Source organism: Sciurus carolinensis, chromosome 14 (assembly GCF_902686445.1).
Source record: "Sciurus carolinensis chromosome 14, mSciCar1.2, whole genome shotgun sequence".
Lineage (NCBI taxonomy): Eukaryota > Metazoa > Chordata > Mammalia > Rodentia > Sciuridae > Sciurus > Sciurus carolinensis.
The window spans coordinates 76,970,678-76,985,513 of record NC_062226.1 but is presented as its reverse complement, the minus strand read 5'-3'; the positions used below and the strand labels follow the sequence as shown (position 1 = coordinate 76,985,513).

The 14,836-nt window shown below is 38.6% G+C and overlaps 1 protein-coding gene across 2 annotated transcripts in view; it reads right to left on the bottom strand.

The window, feature by feature from the left end:
* Pcsk5 (proprotein convertase subtilisin/kexin type 5) overlaps window positions 1-14,836 on the bottom strand; it is a 438,740-nt gene that overhangs the window by 51,867 nt on the left and 372,037 nt on the right. For both annotated transcript variants that reach the window (XM_047525058.1, XM_047525059.1), the window contains exon 25: window positions 2,192-2,234. In XM_047525058.1, coding sequence (XP_047381014.1) covers window positions 2,192-2,234 — 43 coding nt within the window. The remainder of the gene's footprint in view (window positions 1-2,191; window positions 2,235-14,836) is intronic.

The window sequence follows — 14,836 nt, the reverse complement described above, 5'->3', positions numbered from 1 at the left end:
ACCAAGTAAAAAATCGACATATAAAAATCAGTAGTTTACGTATATTCAAATCTTTTGGAAGATTTAATGGAAGAAAAGATTTAAGCCTTTGCATTTCTTCCTTAACCATTTCTATTGTACAGCATCTCCTTAGTTTTATTCAAAAGTACTAAATATTCCTAAAGTTTACAAATGTGTGTTTCTTGAAATGAATAGCTTGTGTTTTATCTTGGTGATATTAGAGCATGTTATTTCAGTGCATTTCTTTCTCCAAGTGTTTTATGAACCATATTCTTTAGTGAATCAGTGAGGCTGACAAGGCTGGGTCTCAGGTTTCACAGATAACACTTGAGGTTGGACAGGTGACAGGTGACAGGTGCAGGTGAGAGGAGGTGTATTCAGGTATCAAGATGCAGAAGTAGCCAGGGTAGTGTGAGATTGGAGCGATACAGAGTGGTAAGAAAGACTGAGAATTCCTTGCCCATTTGTACATGGTCACTAATATATATATTGTACATAATATATAATTACATATATATTTTATATATATATTATATATATTAATTAAAGTCTGAGCTCTCCTCCAGTTCTTCAAAGTACATTTTTTGCCCCCCACCATGTGACCTCACCAGGGAAAACTTGCATTTCTGCCATTCATTCTGTTTGGGGATCCTGTGGGAAGCCATATGCTGCATAAATGTCAACTATGAACATGCTGACAATTTACATTCTTCTCATTAAATGTCATCTGGTCTATTCTATAATAGTCAAACCTGGGGCCTCTTCTGCCTCCTCCTTCCCTGTTTAAATGAAACAATAATTTAAATCAGTGGGTCAGAGGTGCAGAGATGTAGAGACACAGTCAATGTAGTGAGTAAGTCATTCTGGAAAATTAGATTAAAACTACAACACTAAGTATAGGTTAGGTATTCCTAATCCAAAAATCTAAAAGGCAAAACACACCCAGATTCATAGCTTCTGGAGCATGGAAGAAAATTTTACAGCATAAAACTTTGTTCACGTACAAAATTATTAAATGTAATATGTAAAATTACCTTCAGGCTATGTGTACAAAGTGTATATGAAACATAATGAATTTTGTGTTTAGATTTGATATATAATTATGTATATACAGTATTCCAAAATCTGGAAAATAATCTGAAATCTGAAACTCTCTGGTTCCAATAATTTTAGTGATAGGACCTTTAGTAATGAGAGTTAACAGATCTTTTGAAAATGTGTTTTAGCTTGTTGGGTTTCCCTTTCCCTCTCATTATCTTTGCTCCTTGTTGCTATCTCTCCACCTCCCCACCTACAACTACAGTTGAAATCCCTAGAATATGGGGAACCAATAGGCAATGGGATGACAGAAGAAAGTGACCCACGAAAGCTGAGATGACCTGATAGGGACCTGCCACTAATTTGGGTACAATGTGAGGTGACCCAGCACCTCCCTAAGCTTGCCTTCTTCTCAGAGATAAACACTGATCCGGTGTCCCTAACAATCTTTATGAAGGATGCAGAGAAAAAAATGGATATGAGAGTTTATATAGCACTCTAGTTTATATAGAGTTTATATAGCACTTTATATAGAACTCCAGTGAGTTCTCCCCCTTCCATCTTGCTCTTTTTCTCATTTTTAATTCCAGGATGGCCAACAGTGCCTGCTGGAAAGGAGACTTCAGATAGGAAAGGAGGTGACATAGAAACACACTGTCTTTGATTTTGTAGGTTTTGATTAAAGAACATAGAGGTTGATGGTCATCTGTGTCCCATTTAAGCAAGTGTTCTGTGTCTCTCAGTACACATGAGATGATTAAGAGCTAAGGCAGAACCTGGTTTCCCCTGGAGCATCCAACTCCAGTTAGGGACAAGGTCTCCATGCAGATGTTTGGAAACAGCCTCATTGGGGTTGGTATATGCTTAAGTTCTGTCCATAAACAGCAAGGTCTGAATCTTGGTAACCCATGGTGAGATTCCTAGACACCAGTGTCAGGCTGGATGATTTCCAGAAAAAGAAGGCCTCCTTTCGAGGCAAGAAAACAGCTGGGCTCTTATTGCTAAATCCAAGAATTGCTCATTAATAGCCCACAGGACAGAGTTGCTTCAGGCTGCAGGCCTCTGTGCTTTAATCACTGGATTTAGGATTAAAGTCAGTAATGCTTAAAGTGCAGAAAAGTTAGTGTCAGGTAAAAAAGAAGGCCAGACTTACATGTAATACCCTGCAGCACATGAGGTACAGGTTCCTGGATCATCTGGAAAAAAAAATTACAATAATGAAAAATTATCATCAATAACATGTTTGTTATTTGGAAAAATGAATTTTGGAAATGTGGCTTGAGTCAAATAATCTTCTGGTATGGTTTTATGAACAGTATTGTCCAGAAATGATTTTTGAACAGATTGCACCATTTCTACTGAGTAACAAGAAGTACACTAGGAATTAGCTCTATCAAAGTAATAAAATAAGAGTTATAATAAATACTTGGCCTGACTTTCAAGGAGGAATAGGTCCAAGCTACTGGGTCTTCAAATTAGATCAACCCCCATCCATATTAAGAACCTTGGGCCATGGGGCTCAGTGGTAGAGTTCTTGCCTAGCATGTGTGAGTCCCTGAGTTTTTTCTCCCACCACTGAATAAAAAAACAAAAGCAAAAACAATAAAACCTCTATGGCCCCTTTTGGGGTAACAGCATCAGTCATATCTACACCAAAATCCAAATAGGAACTCTAAGCTTCTGACCCAGAGCTGTGGGTTTCCCATGAATTTCCCCAAATGCCTGCCAATGGGAGGGAGTGTCATTTGAGAAGGTCCTTTGAAATCAGGACAGTTATTTTTCCCAATACAAGCATTCACTTTGTGTTCTGCACTTGACAACCCTCTAAAGAAACTGTCCTGTTCTCATTAAGTGTAATGACTCAATGTGTCCCTGTTGGCTTGGAGAAGAGTTCACTCTTGCAGCTTTCAGGGGACTTAAAGAAAGAGACAGGATTTTGAGAATTACCATCTCTATCTGTCTTCCCATCCCCAACATTGCCACTCTCATATCTGATTATTAAGGAAATTCTATCACTTTCTCTGGCCCCTTGTTATTGTAACAGAGTTACCTCTGGCTGTTTTTTTCTGTGATCTGATCTCACCCTAGTCCTGCTCTTTCCATTGTAACAAGAGATGAACAACTGCTTCTTAAACCATTCCTCTTGGTATGTGGAGATGTCACATCACATTTAACTTCAATAAAACTAAGTCTTTGGAACTTCACACACACTCTCTAATCTTGTCCTGGTTATATTCTGGTTTTCTCAAATTCTGCCTTTTTTGGGAGATAGAGAGTGGCTCAGTCTTTAGTCACACACTCGTTTTGGATCTACCTAGGGATGCTGCAAGACTTCATTACTGCATACTGAATATAAGGTGACTCATGCCTCACGCCCGAAGTTACAGTGGGAACATTGCTAGGAGAGGTGCTGGCACTTTAAGCAGAGATCCTCAGAACCTTCGGGAAGTAGCCTAGTGATAGAAAGGGCACTGGCCTAGGAATTGGGCACCTGTTTCTAGTTTGAAGTTCTAACTCAGACTTAACTGCCTTATGTGCTTGCTTAAATACCACTCTACTTCCTGGGTCCCGGTTTCTGCAGGCATAAAACAGCTTATTGGACAAGAAGGTTGTTAAGTCTCTCTGACAGTCATAGATTGGTAAATCCAATCTAACAGGAGTTAGGAAAATTTGACCCACCCTGGGACCAAGTTCAGTTTTGGACGTTCATTTATGAAGTATGATGTATGAATGCTTTCATGCTATGCATCAGAACTGGGTGGTTGCAACAAAGACCTGAAATATCTTCTATTTGCTACTTTATAAAAAAGCTTGCTGACTTTGTCATGCTAATGTGTCAGGTGACACATGTGCAAATAAAGTTGATTAAACAGGTCACAGAGCTCCTTTTAGGGAGAGAACCACCTATATTTAGGAAAATACCTTGTTAAGCTACTTGGGGTAGAAGTTTAGTTGGAAGGGTTGAATGAGAGCCAAGACAACCAAGGAGATACAAAGGCTCTTCAGCAGGAAGCCATGATTTTTGCTCTTGGGAAGAAAATGTTTTTTAATATCTGAGTCAACATCGTTCATAATAAGGTGACTAAAATAGGACAGTGAAATGAACCAAAACCCAGGGTAATTAAGTAGAACCAAGAGGCTGAAGGTGCTCGTGAGAAAGAAAAGCTCCCTGACGTTCTTAGAAATCCTGGGAGGGCATTATGTTCTGCCATCTGTGGATTGGTGATGTGAATCCATTTTAAGGGTGTACAGAGGTTCTAATGAACACCAGATTTCCACAGGGCTGGTTTATTTCCCACTCTGAGTCTATTTTTGCATCTATATTCTTTTGAGTTCTCCTAAGTAACTTGCTGCTGCTCCGCTTGCATTTGGGCAGCTTACTTTTCTCTTTTCTCTGCCTGTCCCTGATGAACATATTCGGCTCTGACAGTTTTGCTAATTTGGCAAGGGCTGGGGAAATTCTAATCCTGTTCTCTAATGTTCTGGTCATCCCTCCCATCTAGGAACTTAATGAGCTTGCTCTCTGCTCCTTAAAGCAGGTCACTGATGAAAATGTTAAACAGAACCAAGACTCAGAAATGTGCATACCAATGTAATCTTGAGTTCAGGGACTTTTCCAGCCTAGTCGCACAGTGAATTTGGTACCTTAACAACAGTTCGCATACATGAATTATGCATAGGAGAGGAGCTGCTGTGTCTTCTAACAGCTTACGGATGCCCATTAGCTTTTCTCATTATTACCCGTTGTCCTAAAGAATGAGAATTATTTAAAAAAAAATTTTTTTTCCACCCCAGAAGATCTACAAGTCAGACATAAGCTAAATGGATTTAGCTTGACCACTGAGAGGCAGCTGTTATGGGATTAAGGAAGACGGTAACAATCTCAAACCTAGAAGTTGACTCTAAGTCAACGTGGCATATGGATGGTAAGGAGAGGGACTTAAGGAGAAAGACAGATATTCCTGGCTTCTAGTATGTGTGAGGGAGCGGGAAGTGAAAAGGGGCATACAAACAAACTATATTTGTTTACTATCTTGGAAGGTGTTATCCAAAGTCAGATGTTTAAATAGTTCTGCTTTTTGATCTTGTTGAATCTTTGAGTTGAGAGAGCATGTTTTGATCAGTCGGAATTCAGAGAGCCTCTCACATTTGGAAAAAAAGCCTTCAGGAACATTTGTTGGTTTGCAGCTGCCACATCTCTGCTAAGAAGGACATGTAAGCAGATGCCTTTCAAGAGTGGGGTACAGTCCTCTTTTCTTGGGAAAACTCATTTTTTAAATATTTTATTTTATTTTATTTTATTGTAAACAAATGGGATACATGTTGTTTCTCTGTTGTACATGGCATAAAGGCATACCATTTGTGTAATCATAAATTTACATAGGGTAATGTTGTTTGATTCATTCTGTTATTTTTTCCCTTCCCCCCCACCCCTCCCACCCCTCTTTTCCCTCTATACAGTCCTTCCTTCCTCCATTCTTGCCCCACTCCCTAACCCTAACTCTAACCCTAACACTAACCCCTCCCACCCCCCATTATGTGTCATCATCCACTTATTAGCGATATCATTCGTCCTTTGAAAACTCATTTCTATTGTGTATTTTTTATGAGACAGGGGCGAGGTGGGCAGGACTGCAGTTTCCACTTTTGAGAACTTTGCATTGTCCTCTGGGTCACCTTTCCACTGTGTCTTTGGGGATCAGCAATTTGGAAACTCATCGTGAATTCGCTTTCCCCAAAGACATCCACTCTGGCTCTCCACTTCACCTTCAGCAGTCAGCTTATATCCTCTGCCTTTTTATTTTGTACTTAGTAGTCCCCATAGCCTTCACCATTGAATATGGATGAACCAGGACCACAGAGGAGTTACATGCATATTACCTATACAGAGTAACGGAAGGGGGGTATTTTAAATTTGAGATTGAATGAAACAGATTAAAATATTCAGAGAAGAATTTATTTTTATGGTTTACATAAACTTTGGGTCCTGCAATGAAGGATACACACAAGGGAAAATTCCTCTAATTTGCTTTTTATAATTTTATTGTTCCTGCATGTTTATTTCTCGTTTAGAAAAGAGAAGAAATTCAGTGTCTTCATAACCTTTTCTCTCACCAAGTGGTGTAATCCCAGTGACTCGGGAGGCTGAAGTGAGAGGATTGCAAGTTCAAAGCTAGCCTCAACAACGTAGTGAGGCCTTAAGCACTTCAGTGAGACCCTGTCTTTAAATAAAATTGAAAAAAGGAAAAAAGGTCTGGGATCAGTAGTTAGGTGCCCTTGTGTTCAATCCCCTATACCAATTAAAAAAAAAAAAAAAAAGCTTTTTCTCATAGAATATCCACATATGTCAGAATTAGTCATGGGTTAGATACCATATTTAGGCAGAATTGACTCTGCAAAATGGTGGGATCAAATTGATTTCAGGGTGTTCCTACCTTGCCGTTGGCTATTTAAGCCTGTAGGATTTTCATTCATACCTCATACAAGCCAGTCCTCCAAGACTTCTAATAAAATTTATCTGGGGTCTGTGGATGTGGCTCAGTGGTAGAGTGCTTGCCTAGCATGCATGAGGTCCTGGGTCCCAGGACCAGCACCACTAAATAAATACATAAAATCTATCTGTCCTGTACTGTAAAGACCTATTCACGAAGTTACTGCCTAAGGTGATATAATGGACATGTTAAATTTGTGCTCTCAGGAGAATCTTAGGTTTTCACCACATTAAGTCTTTTGTCAAGTGTTGTAGAATTCTTGAGTCCTTTTAGATTGACTCGGGCCACATTCCTTTAAAGTTAAACCTAATTCAATGTAACCCGCAATCTTACTTTTCCTGGATAGTTGTTACCTTTTGACTCAGTCAACTTCCCTGGTCCAATATCTGGGTTCTGCCAAACTCAGGGCTCTGGTTACCTTCCCAAGATTCTTCCTGGCTAATGTCCCCTACCTTTAGGTAAAGTATTAAGCCAAAGTCAGGCTCAAGTCATACTTTATTGATTTCTAGCCTCAATCACAAATCAAGCTCTGTCAATGAAATATATCCATGAAAATCAAAGGAAAAGCAGTAGAGGGACCTGGGAGAGGGAGAGGGAAGGGAAAGGGGAAATACTAGATAATTATATTGGACAATTATTATATTGTTATATCATGTGCATTATGAATATGTAACAATGAATCCCACCCTTATGTTTAATTATAATGCACCAATAAAAATATGGAGAAAAGAAAAGAAATTCAAAGTTTCAATCTCCATACTTTTTATTGATCAACTCCCTGGTTTAAAAAGTTATCATGCACCCATATTGTACATATGTGTGCACTAATTATTTGTTATTAATTACTATTATTCATTATTGCTATGGTGTCAATATGCGTTGTCCCCAAAGAGTTCATGTATGAGACAATGCAAGAAAGTTTAGAGGTGAAATGATTTGGTTATGAGACCATTAACATGATTAGTACATTAATTTCCTGATATCGATTAACTGGGTGGTAACCATAAGCAGGTAAGGTACTGCTGGAGGAGTTGGGTCACTGTGGGGGTGTTCCTTTGGAGTTTATATTTCATCATAGTGAGGAAAGTTTTCTCCCTCTCTCTCTCTCTCTCTCTCTCTGCTTCTTAGTGACCATTTCCTGACCTGCTTTCCTCTACCACACTCTTCTGCCACAATGTTGTGCTTCACCTTGGGCCCAGAGCAATGGAGCTGGCCATGTATGGACTGAGGCCTCTGAAACTGTGAGCCCCCCAAATAAACATTTCCTCCTCTAATTGCTCTTGTCAAGTTTTTTGGTTGCAGCATCAAAAAATGACTAAAATAATTATGTATGAGTGCATGACTATTTTAAATGTATTAAAAGGTGTGCAAACAGAAAATTTAAGAGGATAACATAAAAATATGAACGTAAGTTCTATTTTTTTCTGCAGTCTTGGCACATCTATCTTTATAAACCAGTGACTCAGACCATACCTAACCAAATGCCATATTTAACCTTGCGAAAACATGTTATACATGGAAGGAATAGCTCTTTGATAGGGTCACTCATGTGAATGTATGTAAGGACTTCTCTGCACTTGGCTTCCAATTTTCCCTTATTTATAGATAGACTATTTGATTCAAATTAACTAGCTCACCTAGCATTTTTTAGTCAGACATTAAGTGGAAAACAGAGATATGAATGAAAGTGTTTGGATGATATGGTTCAATTACACTTTTTCTACCTTTCCACCATCCTCTATGTATTTAATATGCAAACTTATTCCTTAGAACAAACTTATCAGAAAATAACCAGGTATTGTGTCCCGAAAAAAACAACCTGAAAGTTTATCTGTAGAAAATATGTTTTAAAAAGATGGTATATTAATATAAGATGAGCTAGTGAACAGCATTACAGTTCTCTTCCCAAGAGTATTTAATGACATGGAATCATTTTCATGATGGATTATGTGAAAAAGGATGATAATCCAGAGCTATGCATAGGGGTTGATATGCATGTATGTATATAAGTATATATGTCCATATACATAGATATTTGTAAAACATCATAAGGAAAGGTTAAAATATTAATCTCTGAATCTATTTATGTGTACATATATATATATGTGTGTGTATCTGTGTTTTCCTAACAATGTGCATTACAGGATCAATCGGAACAAAAATGTTACTAAGAAAAGAAAGAAGCTGGGGGTGGGATGGAGTGGCATGCGCCTATCGTCTCAGCACTGGGGAGGTTGAGGCAGGGGAATAGCTTAAGCTAAGGAGTTTGAGGCCAGCCTGGGAAACATGAACCCTGCCTTAACACCACCTCCACCACCACCAACAACAACAACAGAGAAAGAGAAAGAGAGAGAGAGAGAGAGCAAGCATAGGGTGAGGAGGAAGAAAGGAAAGAAGGAAATGCTTCTTCTCTGAGTTTCAGGCATCGCTGGGACCACGAGTTTAGAAACAGCACCTCCCACAGGTTCATCCTGAGGGAACTTGTTTGTTATGCTCCTTATTTTTTTCCCCTTCTCCCGCGCTCTTGTTTTTTGTCATCTTTCCATGTCTCTCAGCACTTTCTATGTCATCAGTACAGGACTGATGTTTTTCCATGGGGTGTGGTTCAAACAGTGGCAGATGTTTATACAAACTCTTCAGATAAAATTCACTTTGAAAATGAATTGTTTTTCTGATAGGATTCTGCAAGGGAGGCAGATTACTATGGAATCAGGTTATTATTGGCTCCTCCTCACACTCACTACCAGACCAGGGACCACCACTAGGGCCAAACATTCTTCCACAATTCCCTTTCTGAGTACCTGCAGCCAACTGGAGCCCCAGCAGAGCATCCACCCTACTAAGACGTCCCACTGCTTCCTTTGAGGGCAGAAACAGCTCTATAAGTGACAAATCTTGGATTGTTTTGAGATATAATTAAGCAAATTATCAATAATGCATATTCTCCCAGAGCTAATATGCATTTAGTTATTGGACAATGCTGCACAAATTTGCAGGAGAGTTGCTGACATTCTTCAATCCATCTGAGGATAATGAATTGGGTAAGAGATTTATATGCCCAAAGAGTGCAACTAATTATAAGCCCCAAATAGCACTAAGAAGTACATAATTCAAACAGACCTTGAACTTACAATTGCTTCAAATAATTAACATTCAAATACCAAATGGATCTTCTGACAGCTTTGCCAAAGCAGAAGATTTTTTTGGAAGGTTCGATGGTGCTGGGATACAAAGTATTTGGTCAGGGAGGCTGTTGATGCTTTTCAATCATTTTGTCCTCACTGGTGTCCAAGGACAATGAATAAATATTTGAATTGGCAGTAATGGAAATGGTGCAGCTGACAATGGGGCACAACCCCCTGGAGGGATATGGAAGTAGTAGGGATCTGAATAAATAATGGAAATCATTGTCTACAAATGTTGGCAAAACAAGGGCTTGGCCCTCCACTGGACTTTAGTCTTCACCAAGTCCTCTGGTTTCACTGATGGGATTTCATAATAGACAAGCTGTTTGTGGATCCCATCCTTCTTTGGGTAGTAGCAGGTGGAAGGCATGAATGATTATAATTATATATATATTATAATCCTACAAGAAGGACTCACCACAGCTGCATGTTCACTCATGTATTCCTCCCATTTTAGGGAGAAAAACACAACTTAAATAAGCATCAGAAGGTAAATAAAGTACAACCCTTTCTCTGACAAATGCACAAATTTGACTCTAAAATACATGAAGAGAGGGTTTTTACTTTTTGTTTTCTTTTTATCTCCAGTACTAAAAGCATTGCTGGTATGTACCGGCTACTCCAGGAAGTAAAATAAATAAATAAATCTATAAATTCAGATTAAGGGGCAGAGAGTGAGAAGATTTGGGTGGAGAAGAGAGGTCCTCATTTTGCTGGATTAGATAGGGAAAGTGGAGTTTCAAGAATCAACATTTGAGTGGAGGTCAGAATGTTAGTAAGGAACTATCCCTATTTGCTGATGATATGATTATATACTTAGAGGAACCAGGAAATTCCATCAGAAAACTTTTAGATCTCATAAGTGAATTCAGTAAAAGTAGCGGGATATAAGATCAATGCACATAAATCTAAGGCATTTTTATACCTAAGTGATGAATCTTCAGAAAGAGAAATTAGGAAAACTACCCCATTCACAATAGCATCAAAAAAAATAAAATACTTGGGAATCAATCTCACAAAAGAGGTGAAAGACCCCTACAGTGAGAACTACAGAACACTAAAGAAAGAAATTAAAGAAAACCTTAGAAGATGGAAAGATCTCCCATGTTCCTGGATAGGCAGAATTAATATTGTCAAAATGGCTATACTACCTAAAGTGCTATACAGATTCAATGCAATTCCAATTAAAATCCCAATGATGTACCTTGCAGAAATAGAACAAGCAATTATGAAATTCATCTGGAAAAATAAAAAACCCAGAATAGCTAAAGCAATCCTTGGCAGAAAGAGTGAAGCAGGGGGTATTGCAATACCAGATCTTCAACTCTACTACAAAGCAATAGTAACAAAAACGGCAAGGTATTGGTACCAAAATAGAAAGGTGGATCAATGGTACAGAATAGAGGACACGGACACAAACCCAAATAAATACAATTTTCTCATACTAGACAAAGGGGCCAAAAATATGCAATGGAGAAAAGATAGCATCTTCAACAAATGGTGCTGGGAGAATTGGAAATCCATATGCAACAGAATGAAACTAAACCCATATCTCTCACCATGCACGAAACTAAACTCAAAATGGATTAAGGACCTCGGAATCAGACCAGAGACCTTGCATCTTATAGAAGAAAAAGTAGGTCCAGATCTTCAACATGTCGGCTTAGGACCAGACTTCCTCAACAGGACTCCCATAGCACAAGAAATAAAAGCAAGAATCAATCACTGGGATAGATTCAAACAAAAGCTTTCTCTCAGCAAAGGAAACTATCAGCAATGCAAAGAAAGAGCCTACAGAGTCGGAGAAAATCTTTGCCAATCATACTTCAGATAGAGCACTAATCTCCAGAATCTATAAAGAACTCAAAAAACTCTACACCAAGAATGCAAATAATCCAATCTACAAATGGGCTAAGGAAATGAATAGACACTTCACAGAAGAAGATTTACAAGCAATCAACAAACATATGGAAAAATGTTCAACATCTCTAGTAATAAGAGAAATGCAAATCAAAACCACCCTAAGATTCCATCTCACCCCAATTAGAATGCCGATTATCAAGAATACAAGCAACAACAGGTGTTGGCAAAGATGTGGGGAGAAAGGTACACTCATACATTGCTGGTGGGGCTGCAAATTATTGCAGCCACTCTGGAAAGCAATGTGGAGACTCCTTAGAAAACTTGGAATGGAACCACCATTTGACCCAGCTATCCCACTCTTTGGCCTATACCCAAAGGACTTACAATCAGCATATTACAGAGATACAGCCACATCAATGTTCATAGCTGCTCAGTTCACAATAGCCAGATTGTGGAACCAACCTAGATGTCCTTCAATTGATGAATGGATAAAGAAACTGTGGTATATATATATACAATGGAATATTACTCAGCCATAAAGAATGATAAAATTATGGCATTTGCAGGCAAATGGATGAAATTGGAGAATATCATGCTAAGTGAGATAAGCCAATCTCAAAAAACCAAAGGACAAATGATATCGCTAGTAAGTGGATGATGACACATAATGGGGGGTGGGAGGGGTTAGTGTTAGGGTTAGAGTTAGGGTTAGGGAGGGGGGCAAGAATGGAGGAAGGAAGGACTGTATAGAGGGAAAAGAGGAGTGGGAGGGGTGGGGGGAAGGGAAAAATAACAGAATGAATCAAACAACATTGCCCTATGTAAATTTATGATTACACCAATGGTATGCCTTGACTCCATGTACAAACAGAGAAACAACATGTATCCCATTTGTTTACAATAAAAATAAATAAATAAATAAAAAAAGAAAGTTAGTAAGGAGCTGGCTTTCCTTTTTTCTTTTGGTCATGATGAGAATTGAATGTAGGCATGCACTACCACCAAGGAGCTCAATCCCCACCCCTTTTTATTCTTTTATTTTGAGACAGGGTCTCACTAAATTGCTGAGGTGGGCCTTGAATTTGCAATCCTCCTGTCTCAGCCTCCATGTCATTGGGATTAGAGGTAGGCCCCCTCATGCCTGGTCTGGCCACGTGAAGTTGTTTGGGTTGGGTGTACTGGTTTGAGACCAGGGAAAGCTAGACCTGTTCAAGGAACACCACAAAGCCTAGTGGAGCTGGAGGGGATGGAGTAAAAGGAAGAGAATGTGGAGATGAGGCCAGGGTCATGGACGGGACCAGATCAAATAAGATCTTATTGACCTGAATAACGAGATTTACCTTCTAATTCAGAAGTAATGGGAAGCTTTATATACAAAAAAGTTCTATTGTGATCTGATTTACCATTACTGTGTTGTGTGCAAAATGGCTCATTTAACCATAGAAAGTTATAGATATTGCATCCTGCTAAACCAGGATTTCATGCAACAACACACAAAACACCTTTTTAAAGGAATATGTGAGAGGCAAAATGATTAGGGATAAATTAAGTCTGAAGTTGCAGTAATAAGAAAACTCAGATTTGAGAGAAGCTCAAGTAGTAAAGTCAAGATCAGATGACAAGATTTAGGGAGCAGAGGGGTAGCCAGATGGCTCCCTGGGCTGGCCTGGAGCATGATGGGAAAAGAGAAGCCCTCAGCTGTGAAATGGACTGGGCAGAATAAACACACACTTAACTGGTCACGTGCTCACTCCATACCCTGCTTCGGATGTTAACAGGAATAAATGCAGGCAATAAAGGCCAACCCTGCCCTCAAGGAATTTGCAGTCTGCTGAGAGGACAATAATTAATGAAGGCAATTAGAGAGAAACCACTGTGCGCAGGACAAAATATTTGGTCAGGGTTTCCCCCGCCAAATAAAAATAAAATAAAAACAAATCATAATTCTCCCTCTCTCTTCCCAATGAATTGGACTTTTACCCCTCTTTCTTAATGAAAAAAAATTCAGAGCATTCTTAGTATACTTAGAGTTGCCAGGTAAAGTGTAGGACTGAAATAGGAACTCTATGGTTTTAATGCAAGAATAAATGGAAAATAAGCTTGCTGGACGAGGAGACCACAAAAAATCATCTTGGTCTTACTTTGGTTTGGGGCAAATTATAACCAAACCAAACCCAAGAACAACAAAAAATATGTGATGATAAATGGAATGTAAGGAAAGTTTCATGTTACTTGTGTGTTCTGGAACATCTCTATAGGAATATTCAACTTAAAGTAGTCCCAGGGAAGTAGTGCCCCAAGGAAATTGATAGAAGGAAATGAGAATCCTTCTAGATAAGTGTAACCTTAGCCTAGACCTCAAAGTAGTCTCATATGTCATTTTTCTAGGAGAATGGATATAGTTTAAATACATAAACCACACGAGGACATCAGTCACTATGAGAGAAAATTAACAGAAATAACAGATGGCAGAATCAGGTGCACAGAGACTACAGAGCTTGAAATTATTTGACAAGAATATAAAAATACCAAATCTTTAATTTTTTAAAAAAAATAAAGGTGTCTTGAAAAATATCAAGGACTTAAGTAGTTTGGAAAAGAACCAAATATAACTTCTATAAGGGAAATGTATAAGAATCAGCATCTGTAACTCAATGGACAGATGAAATAGTAGGTTAGGCATAGCAGAAAGAGAATTAGTAAACTCAAAGACAGATACAAAGAAAGGATGGAAAATTTAGCTCATAGAGATAAAAAGATAGAACACAGGTACCAGGAGTGGTGGAGCACACCTATGAGCCCTGGGGAGGCTAAGGCAGGAGGATGGCAAGTTCAAAGCCAGCCTCTGCAATTTAGTGAGACCCTAAGCAATTTAGGAAACTCCTGTCTCAAAATAAAAAATAAAATGTCTGGGAATGTGATTCAGTGATAAGGCATCCCTGGATTCAATCCCTGCTACAAAAACAAACAAAAACCCCTCAAAAATCAAAAAAGTGTGGTTAAGAGGTTAAGAAAGTCTAACAAATGTTTAAGTTCTCAAAAGAAAGAATTGAGAGAATGGAATGAGTCAATATTCAAAGAGAATAGAAAGCCTGAGAATTTTCCAGAATCATTAAAAGACATCAATCACTAGTTCCAGGAAGCAGCACAAATAATATCATTATTATGATTATGATTATTAATTTTTTAAAAATCTGCATGAAGACTCGTCACAATGAAATTGCAGAATACCCAAGAAAATGACCATTAGCCTCTGGA